The sequence below is a fragment of the Hypanus sabinus genome, chromosome 4 (assembly GCF_030144855.1).
Source record: "Hypanus sabinus isolate sHypSab1 chromosome 4, sHypSab1.hap1, whole genome shotgun sequence".
Taxonomy (NCBI): Eukaryota; Metazoa; Chordata; class Chondrichthyes; order Myliobatiformes; family Dasyatidae; genus Hypanus; species Hypanus sabinus.
The window spans coordinates 174477130-174490518 of record NC_082709.1 but is presented as its reverse complement, the minus strand read 5'-3'; the positions used below and the strand labels follow the sequence as shown (position 1 = coordinate 174490518).

General features: G+C 35.9%; 1 protein-coding gene across 3 annotated transcripts in view; it reads left to right on the top strand.

The window, feature by feature from the left end:
* Positions 1-13389, top strand: part of dop1b (DOP1 leucine zipper like protein B) — a 204075-nt gene that overhangs the window by 50312 nt on the left and 140374 nt on the right. For all 3 annotated transcript variants that reach the window (XM_059968854.1, XM_059968855.1, XM_059968856.1), the window contains 3 exons: positions 210-324; positions 4658-4772; positions 6203-6322. In XM_059968854.1, coding sequence (XP_059824837.1) covers positions 210-324; positions 4658-4772; positions 6203-6322 — 350 coding nt within the window. The remainder of the gene's footprint in view (positions 1-209; positions 325-4657; positions 4773-6202; positions 6323-13389) is intronic.

The window sequence follows — 13389 nt, the reverse complement described above, 5'->3', positions numbered from 1 at the left end:
CATGTACAGACACTCCTGTGCCGAACATCACTTTATGGACATCTATGTATATAGGCTATCTAGTGTATTTATATTTATTGTGGTTTTTTTTGTGCTGCATCAGATCCGGTTAACAAATATTTCATTCTTGATTATACCTGTGTATTGGAAATGATACTGAACAATTTGAATCCGAATTGGATTTTGTAACCAACATGCTTTATCCACAGGCATTAACAAAATCTTTGCAAGAGGTGATCCCTGAGAGTGATCAGGACCACGGGCCTCAAGTGCATCTGAAGCCCTTCCGGATTCTGATAAGTCTGCTTGATAAGCCTGATTTGGGTAAATTAGAAAATAATTTTCTTTTAATCCCTTGAACTAAATATTCCCTTAAGACTGTTATTATATTTGTATTAGAAGTTGGTTAAGGTCAATGGAATTGAAACAAACTTGTTCATTTTTGCAACAAATATCGCTTTATACCTTTGACTTATACAAAGTATTTTGCTTGACTGCTGTTGACTAATGAGTAAGTCTTTTATTTGTGCGGTGTGTAAATCGAAGGTTTCATGTTTGGTCTTTGGTCTGGTGCTAAATTGGTTGACCCTCAACCACATAGTGGTCACTTTATTAGTTACAGGAGTGGCTGAATAAAGTGAACTTCTGTTTTATGCGATCTTCTGCTGCTGTAGCCCATGTGTTCTACATTCAAAGATGCTCTTCTGCACACCACTGTTGTAACACATGGTCATTTGAGTTACTGTCATATTCTTGTCAGCTTGAAACAGTTTGGCCATTCTCCCCTACCTCTCTCATTAGCAAGGCATTTTTGCCCAAAGAACTGAAACTCTAGACTTCAGTGTGTGAAAATCTTAGGTGATCAGCAGTTTCTGAGATACTCAAACCACCCCATCTGGCACCAACAATCATTCCATGGTCCTAGTCACTGAGATTATAATTTTTTCCCCATTCTGATGTTTGGTCTGAACAACAACTGAACCACTTGACCATGTCTGCATGCTTTTATGGATTGAGTTGCTGCCACATGAATGGCTGATTAGGTATTTGCATTAAAGAGCAGCTGTACTTAATAAAGTGGCCACTGAGTTGTCTCGTTCATTAAATGTTCATTTCTTAAAGGGAAATGATAGACTGCAGATTATAGTGATAATGGTTTGGAAGAAAAATAAATGGTACTTTACTCAGCTGTCTGCAAAACATGAAGAATTGAAGAATTAGATTCGCCACCACCTTCTCAATGGGAGTTGAGGTTGGAGAATAAATGTTGGCACCTGTAAAATGATTTGAAAAAAAATCTGCTTTCCCAGTTGGATGCTAAGAGAGAACTATAATCCGATTAAACAAACAATGAGCACCTGAAGTGTGATGTCAGAAGGACTGTTGCACTTTGGTCCCCAATATTGATTCTAGAGCAGCTGGGAGCTGTTCAGTCAGTTGACTTGTGTCCACTAACATAACAACCAAACACTGAAATCAAACCAAGACTGAGGGGAGGAATATGGTAACACCTGGCTGATAGTGAAGGAAGAATCAATAACAATCTATCAGGTTGATCAGCACTTCCACCCATCTACCCACCCCACCATCCACATCAGCCACTCCTGTCCACTGCGCCTCAGCACCCTCCACTGCCACTTTATGCTTACACTCCACAGCTCATACCTACACTGACACACTCTCTGTCCTGTTGTATTTTCACATGTCCTGCTGCTACCCCGATGAGTTCCTCTTGTCAAGAGTCATGTTGTCACTTTATAATGTCCTGTCAGAGCCAACTTGTGTTCAGATATTACTGCACCTAGCGTCTTTTTATCTGCATACAAGCCGTCTATGTATATAAACGCATGTATATACAGTCATATTCAAACAGTTTTATAGGATAGCTTTTATATTGTGTTTTTGCTTATGTTCTTTTTTTTAATGTTGAGTTGGATCTTGAGTGACAATCATTTCACTCTCCTTTTGGGATGGATGAGATAGGCTGAAGGGCCTGTTTCTAACCTCTATTACTCAATGACTTTACGCTCACATACTGAAGAATGACAATACAGAGTCTGGAGTAATGTTCAAAGTGAAGTAAAATAGTTTAAATGAGATGACCAAAAGTTGTGTCCACATCCACTGCAGGTAGTAAACCATTAAATTTTGAAACAGTTATGTAATAGGATGCTCTAATTTTAAAGCATTAAGAATAACCTTACTCAAAATTAGTGAGTTCACGCATATCATTATTCTGGCGGAATGATAGACTGGCAATGCTCATGCAAAGTGTAGATACAGTACTGTGCAAAAGTCTTACACGTATCTATATACTGTAGCTAGAATGCCTGAGACTTTTGCACATTACTTGAGTAATTTTATGTGTTGCACTGTGCTGTTGCCACAAAGAAGGACAAATTTCTTGATGTATGTGAATGATGATAAACCTGATTCTGATATGAGCCTCTGTTGTGGACTGAGAGTGTGAAGGGGGCAGGGAGAGGGGAATTATGCTTCAGAAATGGGGAGGGAGCAGTAGGCACCAGAGAGAGATTCTGTAATGATCAGTAAACCAATTGGTTGGAATCAAATGACTTTGCCTAGTATCTCAGGTCTGGGTGTGTCTGCACCCATGCCTTTCCCCAAACTGGCACTCCTCTGTCACCTGTCCTACACCCCTCCTGTGGCACTCCACTCTCACCATTCCCAACATCCTTTGCTCCCACCAGATTTTCAAACTCACTCTCTGCTCCATGTTGGCAAACACAGTACTCTGCAAAAGTCTTAGGCACCCTAGCTATATACAGTATCTATAAAAAGTATTAACCCCTCCCCCAGCTTGAAAGTTTTCATCTTTTAATGTTTTACAACATTGAATCACAGTGGATTTAATTTGGTCTTTTTGACAGTATCAACAGAAAAGACTTCTGTGTCAAAGTGAAAACAAATTTCTACAAATTGGTCTAAATTTATTACTATAATTAAACAAAATAATTGATTGCATAATTACTCATCGCCTTCACGTCAGTATTTATTAGATGCACCTTTGGCAGTAATTACAGCCTGGAGTCTGTGTGGATAGGTCTCTAGCAACATTGCCTATCTGGACACTGCAATTTTCCTCATTCTTCTTTTTAAAACTACTCAAACTCTGTCAGACTGCGTGGGGATTGTGAGTGAACAGCCCTTTTCAAGTCCAGCTACAAATTCTCAATTGGAATGAGGTCTGGACTCTGACTTGGCCACTCCAGGACATTAACTTTGTTGCTTTTAAGCCACTTCCTGTGTAGCTTTGGCTTTGTGTTTGAGGTCATTGTCTTGTTGGCAAACAAATCTTCTCCCAAATCGCAGTTCTCTTGCAGACTACATTAGGTTTTCCATCTGTTTATTTTACCCTCTACCATCACAAGTCTGCCAGGGCCTGCTGCAATGAAGCATCCTCACAGCAAGATTGCAGTCACCACTATACTTAATGGTAGGGATGGTGTGTTTTTGATGTGCTGTGTTCAGTTTGATGTCCTAAAAACATAATTTTGGTTTCATTAGACCATAGCACCTTCTTCCAGCTGATTTCAGAGTCTCCCACATGCTTTCTGGCAAACTCTAGCTGAGATTTCATGTGAGTTTTTTTCAACAGTGATTTTCTCTTTGCTATCCTCCCATAAAGTTGAGACTGGTGAAGCAGCTGGACAGCAGTTGTGTATCACAAATAGGAGAAAATCTGCAAATGCTGGAAATCCGAGCAACCGGCACAAAATGCTGGAGTCCTGCCAAAGGATCTTGGCCTGAAACAATGACTGTACTCTTTTCCATAGATGCTGCCGAGCCTTCTAAGTTCCTCCAATGTATTGAACAGTTGTTGTACGTGCAGTCTCTCCCATCTCAGCCACTGGAGCTTGTAACTCCTTCAGAGTTGTCACAGGCCTCTTGCTGGCCTCCCTCACTAGTCCCCTTGCATGGTCACTCAGTTTTTGAGGATGGCCTGCTCTAGGCAGATTTACATGCTATCCATTTCTTGATGATTGACTTAACTGTACTCCAAGGGACTTGGAAATGTTTTTGTATCCACCTCCTGACTTGTGCTTTTCAATAACCTTTAATGGAGTTGCTTGGAGTGTTCTTTTGTCTTCATGGTGTAGTTTTTGTCAGGATTATGGCTCGCCATCAGTTGGACCTTCCAGATACAGGTGTATTTTTACCTCAATGAATTGAAACACCTTGACTGAACACAGGTGATCTCCATTTAACTAATACTGTGACTTCTGAAACCAATTGGCTGCACCAGCCATGATTTGGTGTGCTGTATGAAAGGGGGGGGGGGAATACTAATGCAATCCATTATTTTGAGTTTTATATTTGTAATTAATTTAGATCACTTTGTGGAAATCTTTTTTCACTTGACACAGAAGTTCTTTTCTGTTAATCAGTGTCAAAATAAGCCAAATTAAATCCACTGTGATTCAATATTGTAAAAGAGTTAAACATGAAAACTTCCGGGGGGGGGGGAGGGGAGTGAATACTTTTTATAGGCACTTTGTGTGTGCGTGTGTTTAATTTCAAGTGTAGTGGAGTAATCGGATACTCATTGTGATTAGGGTTTGCAGATTTTTAACCTGCTCATTGATAACAGGAACAGATCACTGCCCTGTGAATTAATCATTTGTCCCTTTGTCAGGCCCACAGGTCATTGAGGACTTGCTGCTGGAAGTGATTAGAGCATTTTACTCCATCTGCAAACTGCTGCTGGATTTAGATGTTCAATCAAGTCAGAATGAAAGTCTGATCTTAAGGTACAGATAATGGTTCCCGAGTTAATTTGGATTGGCAGAAACATCTCCTCCATTATCTTCCTCAGAACAGGTACACCACGAGTCTATGTGCTTAGCCCCCTCGCTTTACATTTATGACCATGAGGCTAACCATAGCTTGAATCCTATATTTAAGTTTGCTGATGACACCACAGTCGTTGGGCAAATCAAAGGTGGTAACAGATCACCATATAGGAGGGTAATAGAAATGTCAGCAAGACCAAGGAACTGATTCTGTGGGAGGAAACTGTAAGTCCGTGAGCCAGTCCTCATTAGAGGTGGAGAGGGTCCTCGGTGTTAGCATCTCAGAGAACCCGTCCTGAGCCCAGCCCATAAGGACCATTATGAGAAAAGCACGGCAGTGCCTCTACTTCCTTGGAAGTTTCTGAGGATTCAGCATGAGATTTAAATCTTTGACAAATCTCTGTAGATGTATGTGGATCAGCACATTGACTGGTTGCATCATGGCCTGGCATGGAAACAGCAAATCCCTTGAATAGAAAATCCTATGAAAAGTAGTGGTTATGGTCCAGTCCATCATGGGTAAAGCCCTCCCCACCACTGAGCACATCTACACTGAATAATGTCGCAGGAAAGCAACATGCATCATCCTGGAGCCCTCTCCACCCAGGCCATGCTCTCTTTTCACTGCTTCCATCAGGGTGAGTCTCAGGACTCTCACCACCAGGTTCAGGAACAGTTACTACCCCTCAACCATCAGGCTCCTGAACCAATGAGGATAACTTCACTTGCCCCATCACTACTATTCCCACAAGCTGTGGACTCACTATCAAGGACTCTTCATCTTGTGTTCTCTATATTTATTGTTTGTATGTTTATTACTTTTTTTTTGTATTTAGACAGTTTGTTGTCTTTTGCAAGTTGGTTGGTTGTCCTGTTGAGTGTGGTCTTTCATTGATTCTATTGTGTTTCTGGATTGACTGTGCATGCCTGCGAGATAACGATTCTTAGGATTGTATATGGTGATAATAATAAACGTTTTGATAATAAATTTGCTTTGAACTGTTCTATTGGAGTCTAGATGCATAAACTGTAATGCATGCTAATAAACTGCTGGTAGAATGTCTTCAGCTGTTGGTGTCTCATCGATGTTCTTCTCTACAGGCTTGTTGCTTTCCTCAACTGCAGTTGCATTTGCTATTTCTTTTCAATGGTCTTGTTGATCCTAAACTCCAGTTTAGTTTGCTTAATTCTGTCAGGATGTTTTCAATACAAGTTCAAAGGAAATTTATTATCAAAGTGTGTGTATGTGTCACCAAATTCTATCCTGCAATTCATTTCCTGGTGGGCATTCTGAGTAGAACAAAGAAACGTCATTCATCTTCAAAAAGGTGGTGGGATGCAGTGGCATTTTCATGGCCAGCTCACAAATCTTTATCTTCCCTCTCCAGCAAAATGAAAGAAAATAAGAACGTATTGGAAGCAATAAAGACAGTGAACGTACTGATCGGCTCGCTGAGCACAGACTTCTTGTGGGATTATGTCACTAGACTCTTCGAGGACTGCATCAGGTAAATTTGGGATGAGACAGAGTCATTGTGGCTCCAGTAGTGTGGTGCTAACTCAACAAGTGTTGTGTAGTAAGTAACATAATCACAGCCCAGTGGGTCTAACATCATGGATACATGGTTGGGAAGGGGATGGAGAGCTGTAGTCCAGGTGTGGGTTGATGGGACTTGGTTTTTTTTTTGAAAACTTTTTTTATTGCATTTTTAAATAGTTACAAAGTAAAGTATGAAAAAAAAATGTATATAACCCTTACCCCCTCCCCCCTAACTGCCCTATAGAAAAAAAAAGAGAAAGAAAGAAAAAAAAAAGAAAGAAAGAATGCCTGGTTGTTGGAAGATCTCCACATGCTCCATGGAATTCATAATAACTTTAATATGTATATTTATTTCTTTCCCCTAATAACCAATTGTTTCATCTTCAGAGCATCTATATATTTAATCCTGTCTTTTGTAAATAAGGGCTCCAAATTTTCAGAAATGTTTCATATTTATCTCTTAAATTATAAGTAATTTTTTCTAATGGAATACAGCCATAGATTTCTTTCTTCCAAGAGTCTATACTTAATTATGTATCCGATTTCCAAGTAACTGCAATGGCTTTTTTGGCTACTACCAGTGCAATTTTTATAAATTCTTTCTGATACTTATTTAGTTTGATTTTTGGTTTTATCCCTTCAATATCACCTAGTAAAAGTAATATTGGATTATGAGGAAATTGTGTTCCTGTAATTTGTTCCAGTAAAAGTCTTAAATTTGTCCAAAAAGGTTGAATTTTAGAGCAAGACCATGTCGAATGTAAAAAAGTACCAGTTTCTTGGTTACATCGGAAACACTGATCCGATAAATTTGGATTTAATTTTTTTATTTTTTGTGGTGTAATATATAATTGATGTAGAAAATTATACTGCACTAATCTTAACCAAACATTTATTGTATTTGTCATACTATCAAGACATAGTCTTGACCAATTTGTTTCTTCAATTTTAATATTCAAATCACTTTCCCATTTTTGTCCTGACTTATGGATTCCTTGTTTAATTGCCTGTCTTTGAATCAAATTATACATACAAGATATAAATTTTTTAATATTTCCTTTTTGAATTAAAGTTTCTATTTCATTAGATTTCGGCAATAACATTGTTTGACCTAATTTTTCTCTTAAATAAGCCCTTAATTGAAAGTAACAAATTGAAGTGTTATTTGATATTTTATATTTATTCTTTAATTGATCAAATGACATTAATATACCTCCTTCAAAACAATTCCCTATATATCTAATCCCTTTTTGAATCCAATTATATAAAAGTTGATTGTCCATTGTGAAAGGAATAAGTCTATTTTGAATTAAAGATCTCTTTGCTAATAAAGATTTTTTTGTCTCATTATCAACATTTATCTTATTCCATAAGTCAATCAAATGTTTTAATATAGAAGATTCTTTCTTTTCCCGTATCCATTTAGATTCCCATTTGTATATAAAATCTTCTGGTACGTTTTCTCCTATTTTATCTAATTCTATTCTAATCCATGCCGGTTTATCTTTCTCGAAAAAAGATGCAATAAATCTAAGTTGATTTGCTTTATAATAATTCTTAAAATTTGGAAGTTGTAATCCTCCTAGATCAAATTTCCATGTCAATTTTTCCAACGATATTCTTGACATCTTACCTTTCCAGAGGAATTTCCTCACATATTTGTTTAACTCTTGAAAAAACTTCTGGGGTAATGGTATTGGTAATGATTGAAATAAATATTGTAGTCTAGGGAATATATTCATTTTTATAGTATTTACTCTACCTACTAATGTTATTGGTAATGCCATCCATTTTTCAAGATCTTCCTGAATTTTTTTTAAAAGTGGTAAATAATTTAATTTATATAAGTTTTTTATATCATTATCAACTCTTATACCTAAATATTTTATACCATTTGCTGGCCATCTAAATTGAGTTATTAATCAACATTGATTATAATCTCCTTTAGTAAGAGGTAAAATTTCACTTTTATCCCAATTTATTTTACAACCCGATATTTTCCCATATTCTTCTAATCTATAAGATAATTTGCGTAGTGAATGTAATGGATCTGTTAAATAAAGTAGAACATCATCAGCAAATAAGTTAATCTTGTATTCTTCCTGATTAACTCTGAAACCCTTACTATCTGGGTCCATTCTAATTAATTCAGCTAGTGGTTCTATCGCCAACACAAACAAAGCAGGTGATAATGGACAACCTTGCCTAGTTGATCTTGTTAACTGAAATGATGTTGAAATTTGACCATTTGTCACTACTTTAGCTTTGGGATTAGTATTTAAGGTTTTAATCCATTTTATAAATGATGTTCCTAATCCATATTTTTCCAGTACCTTAAATAAAAAATCCCATTCCAATCTATCAAATGCTTTTTCTGCATCTAAAGCAACTGCCACACTCATTTCCTCCCTCTTTTGTGCTAAATGGATTATACTAAATAACCGAGTTACATTATCTGCCGATTGTCTATTTTTGATAAATCCTGTTTGATCCATATGCGCAAATTTTGGTAAGCATTTAGATAATCTATTAGATAAGATTTTTGCTATTATTTTATAATCGGTGTTTAATAAAGAAATGATGTTGGTTTTAAAAGGTCTCTATCTTTTTTTGGCAATACTATTAAAATAGCTGTTGAAAAAGATTCTGGAAGTTTATGCGTTCTTTCCGCTTGATATATTAACTCCATAAAAGGAGGAATTAATAAATCTTTAAACTTTTTATAAAATTCAGGTGGAAAACCATCTTCTCCTGGAGATTTATTACTTTGAAGTGATCCCAAAGCTTCTTCAACTTCCTTCAATGTAAAAGGCATATCTAATCCCTTCTGTTCTTCTGTATTTAATTTTGGAAGAGTTATTTGTGATAAAAATTCTATCTTAACGTCATCATTCTTTGATTCTGATTTATACAACTCAGAATAAAAATTCTTAAAAGCCTCATTAATTTCTAGAGGCTTATAAGTAATTTCATTCACTTTTGTTCGAATTGCATTTATTGTTTTAGAAATCTGATCTGTTTTTAACTGCCATGCAAGAACTTTATGTGATCTTTCACCTAGTTCATAATATCTCTGTTTAGTTCTCATAATTGCTTTTTCTGTTCGATATGTCTGGAGTGTATTATATTTTAACTTATTAATAAGTTGTCTTCGTTTTTCTTCTGTCATATTTCTTTGAGATTCTTTTTCTAATTTTATAATCTCTTTTTCCAATTGATCTATTTCTATCATATATTCCTTCTTAATTTTAGAAGTATAACTTATTATCTGGCCTCTCAAATATGCTTTCATTGCTTCCCACAATATAAATTTATCATCAACTGAATGTAAATTTGTATCTAAAAAGAACTGAATTTGCTTTTTCATAAAATCACAAAAATCTTGATGTTTTAGTAGAATTGAATTAAATCTCCATCTATAAATTGATTCCTCTTTATCTATCATTATCATTGTCATTATTAAAGGAGAGTGATCAGACAATATTCTTGCTTTATATTCCACATTTTTCACTCTATCTTGAGTATTTGTTGATAATAGGAAAAAATCTATCCTTGAGTATGTTTTATGTCTATTTGAATAAAATGAATAATCCCTTTCTTTTGGATTGATTCTTCTCCATATATCAATCAAATTTAAATCTTTCATCAATGATAGAGTTAATTTTGCTACTTTTGATTTTGTAATAACCTTTGTTGATCTATCTAAAACTGGATCTAAACAAAAATTAAAATCTCCACCTATTAATATTTTATCATGTGCATTAGCCAAATTCAAAAAGACCTCCTGTATAAATTTTACATCATTTTCATTTGGTGCATAAATATTCATAAGTCCATAGTTCTGAAAAAATTTGACAATGTATAATTAAATATCTTCCTGCCGAATCAATTAATACATTTTGTATTTTAATTGGTAAATTTTTATTAACCAAAATTGCAACTCCTCTTGCCTTTGAGTTAAATGAAGCTGCAATAACATTTCCAACCCAGTCTCTTTTTAATTTCTGATGTTCTATATCCGTTAAATGAGTTTCTTGTAAGAAAGCTATATCTATTTTCATTTTTTTAATATATGTTAAAATTCTTTTTCTTTTTATTGGTCCATTAAGCCCATTAACATTAAAACTTAAAAAATTCAATAAATTAGTCATTATTTTTATTTATGTTACTCCAATCTATAATAATACCTAATCTTTCAACTTTCATTGTATCCTGGGAAATCTTTTTAGAAGTCTCCATGTTGCTATGTGTGTCCCCACCAATCATCCAGGCAAAAGAATAGAAGAAAAATAGAAAATAAAGAAAAGAACAAAACCCCCCCTACTAATGTTGTGAAAGAAAAAAAACACATTACCCCCCTCTATTGTACGGGTCATGGCAATCGCCATGATTACACACGTGAATCCCGTAGTAACCGCTTCAAAGCTCCCCAGCCCCCCCGCAACATAAAAAGTATATATATATATAAAAAAAACATACTATTCTCAATTAATATTTCTAAAATTTTACTTTTCTCCCTTATATCATCCTTAAATGTCCATCAGTTCCATTTGCTTTCTCTGTCTTCGTCTTTAACCATTACATTTAGAAATCTCTACGTTTAATTAGCGAAGAAATGGGAGTTTTTGTGCGAACACCTCCGCATCTTGATAATCAGAAAAAAATCTTTTTCCCTCCACCAAAAAAATTATCATTGTTGCTGGGTGACGCATTAAAAACTTATAACCTTTTTCCCGTAAAATATTTTTAGCTGGATTAAATTCTTTCTTTCTCTTCAAAAGGTTATAACTTATATCAGGATTAAAAAGAACTGGTTTCTCTGCTATCATCAACGGACCTTTTCTTCTTTTAGCACCCTGGGCAGCCGCCCTCAAAATCTTTTCTTTATCCTGGTATCTTAAACATCGTATCAAAATTGATCGCGGATTTTGATCATCTTGAGATCTTGGTCTTAAGGCTCTGTGCACGCTTTCAATCTCAATTAAAGTTTCTTCTCCCATTTCCAATTTTTCAGGAATCCATTTTTGAAAAAAATTTATTGGGTCTTCTCCTTCGGTACCTTCTTTAAGTCCAACAATTTTAATATTGTTGCGTCTACTAAAATTTTCAAGCTTATCGATTTTTCCCACGAGTTGTTTTCTTTCTGATGTCCAGGCATCATTATCATCTTCCATCTTCTTCATTCTTCCATCCATTTCTTCCATTTTGACATCCAAATCTGTAATTTTCTTTTCCATTTTTTCCTGTTTCTTTGTCATTTTATCAAACTTAGCCTCCATATTTGTTATTTTTTCTTTAATTACTTTTTGGTTACTTTTAATTACTTTTAATGCTTTTAATTTTTCTAATTTATGCATTATTTGCCTCAAAGTCTTTTTTGTATTTTCAGAGGAACTTTCATCTTCTTCTCCATCTTCGTCTGATTTTTCCAGAGAGTCCGGCTCTCTCTCAGACTCACTTTCACTGTCAGTTTCAGTCATTGCTGGGTTTTGTAGTTCTAGTTGCTCTCTTTTGCGCATGCTCGTTCCTTTACGCTTGCGCAGTTCTCGTTGATCTTTCCCTTTAGAAATGGCCGATGCTGCCACGGTCTCCTTTTCTGCTTCACCGGTGATGTGTTGTACCTGAGTCCGTGGTTCTTCAGTAGAAGTAGGCCTTGATTCTGTTCCAACTTGAGCGGTCTTCGCGGTAGTAATTTTCTTCGTCCTCTGTTTATGAGGCATAGCTTAAAACAATCCAGAGTAATTTATAAGTAACCTTAAAAAAGTATTAATTAACTTTTCTTCACTTAAACATTAATTTATTAACTTTTTTATGGGAGGGCTGAGTTCCAGCATCTGGATCCTACGTCATCATGTGACGTCCCCCGATGGGACTTGGTTGAGTAACAATTTGACATGCCCGAGTGCTCTATGAGTATCAGTGGTAGGGAACTTAATGGGTATGTGGGTAGGGCGTGGAAATGGAATGTTTTTGAAGGCCAGAATTAATCTGCATTTGGATTGACTAATTCATCAAGGATTAGAATCTGGTTTATTATCACTTTCTTATTTTCCATGAAATTTTGCAGTAGTAGTTGAGTGTAAAAACCATAAATTACAAAATAGGTAAATAGTGCCAATCAAAAGGAGTAATGAGGCCGTGTTTATGGATTCATGGAATGTCCTGAGATGTTGGAGTGGAAGAAGCAGTTTCTGAATCGTTGAGTGTGTGTTTTCAGCTTAAGGAGTTGAGGCTTGACTGTGTTAAGAGGGAGTTCCTCTTTGACTACATTCATTATTAAAGAAATTCAAAGAGGTTGGTTTGGTTGATGATGCCTATGTGGACTTAAGGGCTTTTAACAGGATTTTACATGGGTGACAGGTCCAAAAGGTTAGAGCCTAAGGGATCCAGTGCTTTTTGGCAAATTGAATCCAGAATTGGCTTGATGAAAGGAAACAGGATGATGGTTGAAATGATTTGCAATTGAAAGCTCTTGACAAATGGTAGTCCTGTAGAGACTGACACCAGGACCTTTACTGTTGATTCTATATATATTAATATCTGTACATGAATATAGAAGGTATTAAGAAATTGCCAGACAACATGAAGATTGGTAATAATGATGATGAGCAACACAGTCATTAACAACACAAATCAGTTAGTAAACTGGGCAAAGAAATGACAGATAAACTTTAACCCTGAAAATTGTGAAAGCCATGGATTTTGGGAGGAGTATCAAGGTTAGGAAATACACTCAGTGGTCACTTGTACTCCTGCTCTTTGATGTAAATATCAGCCAATAATGTGGCAGCATCTCAACTCAGTAAAGCATGCACATGAGGTCAAGAGCTTCAGTTGTTCTTCAGACCAAACATCAGAATGGGGACGAAATGTGACCTAAGTGACTTTGACAGTGGAATGATTGTTGGTGCCAGATGAGGTGGTTTGAGTATCTCAGAAACTGCTGATCCGTTTCTGTGCTGTAATGTTCTATGGTTCTATCTGCTGGGATTTTCATGCTAAACAGTCTCTAGAATATCCCTCTACTATCATCAG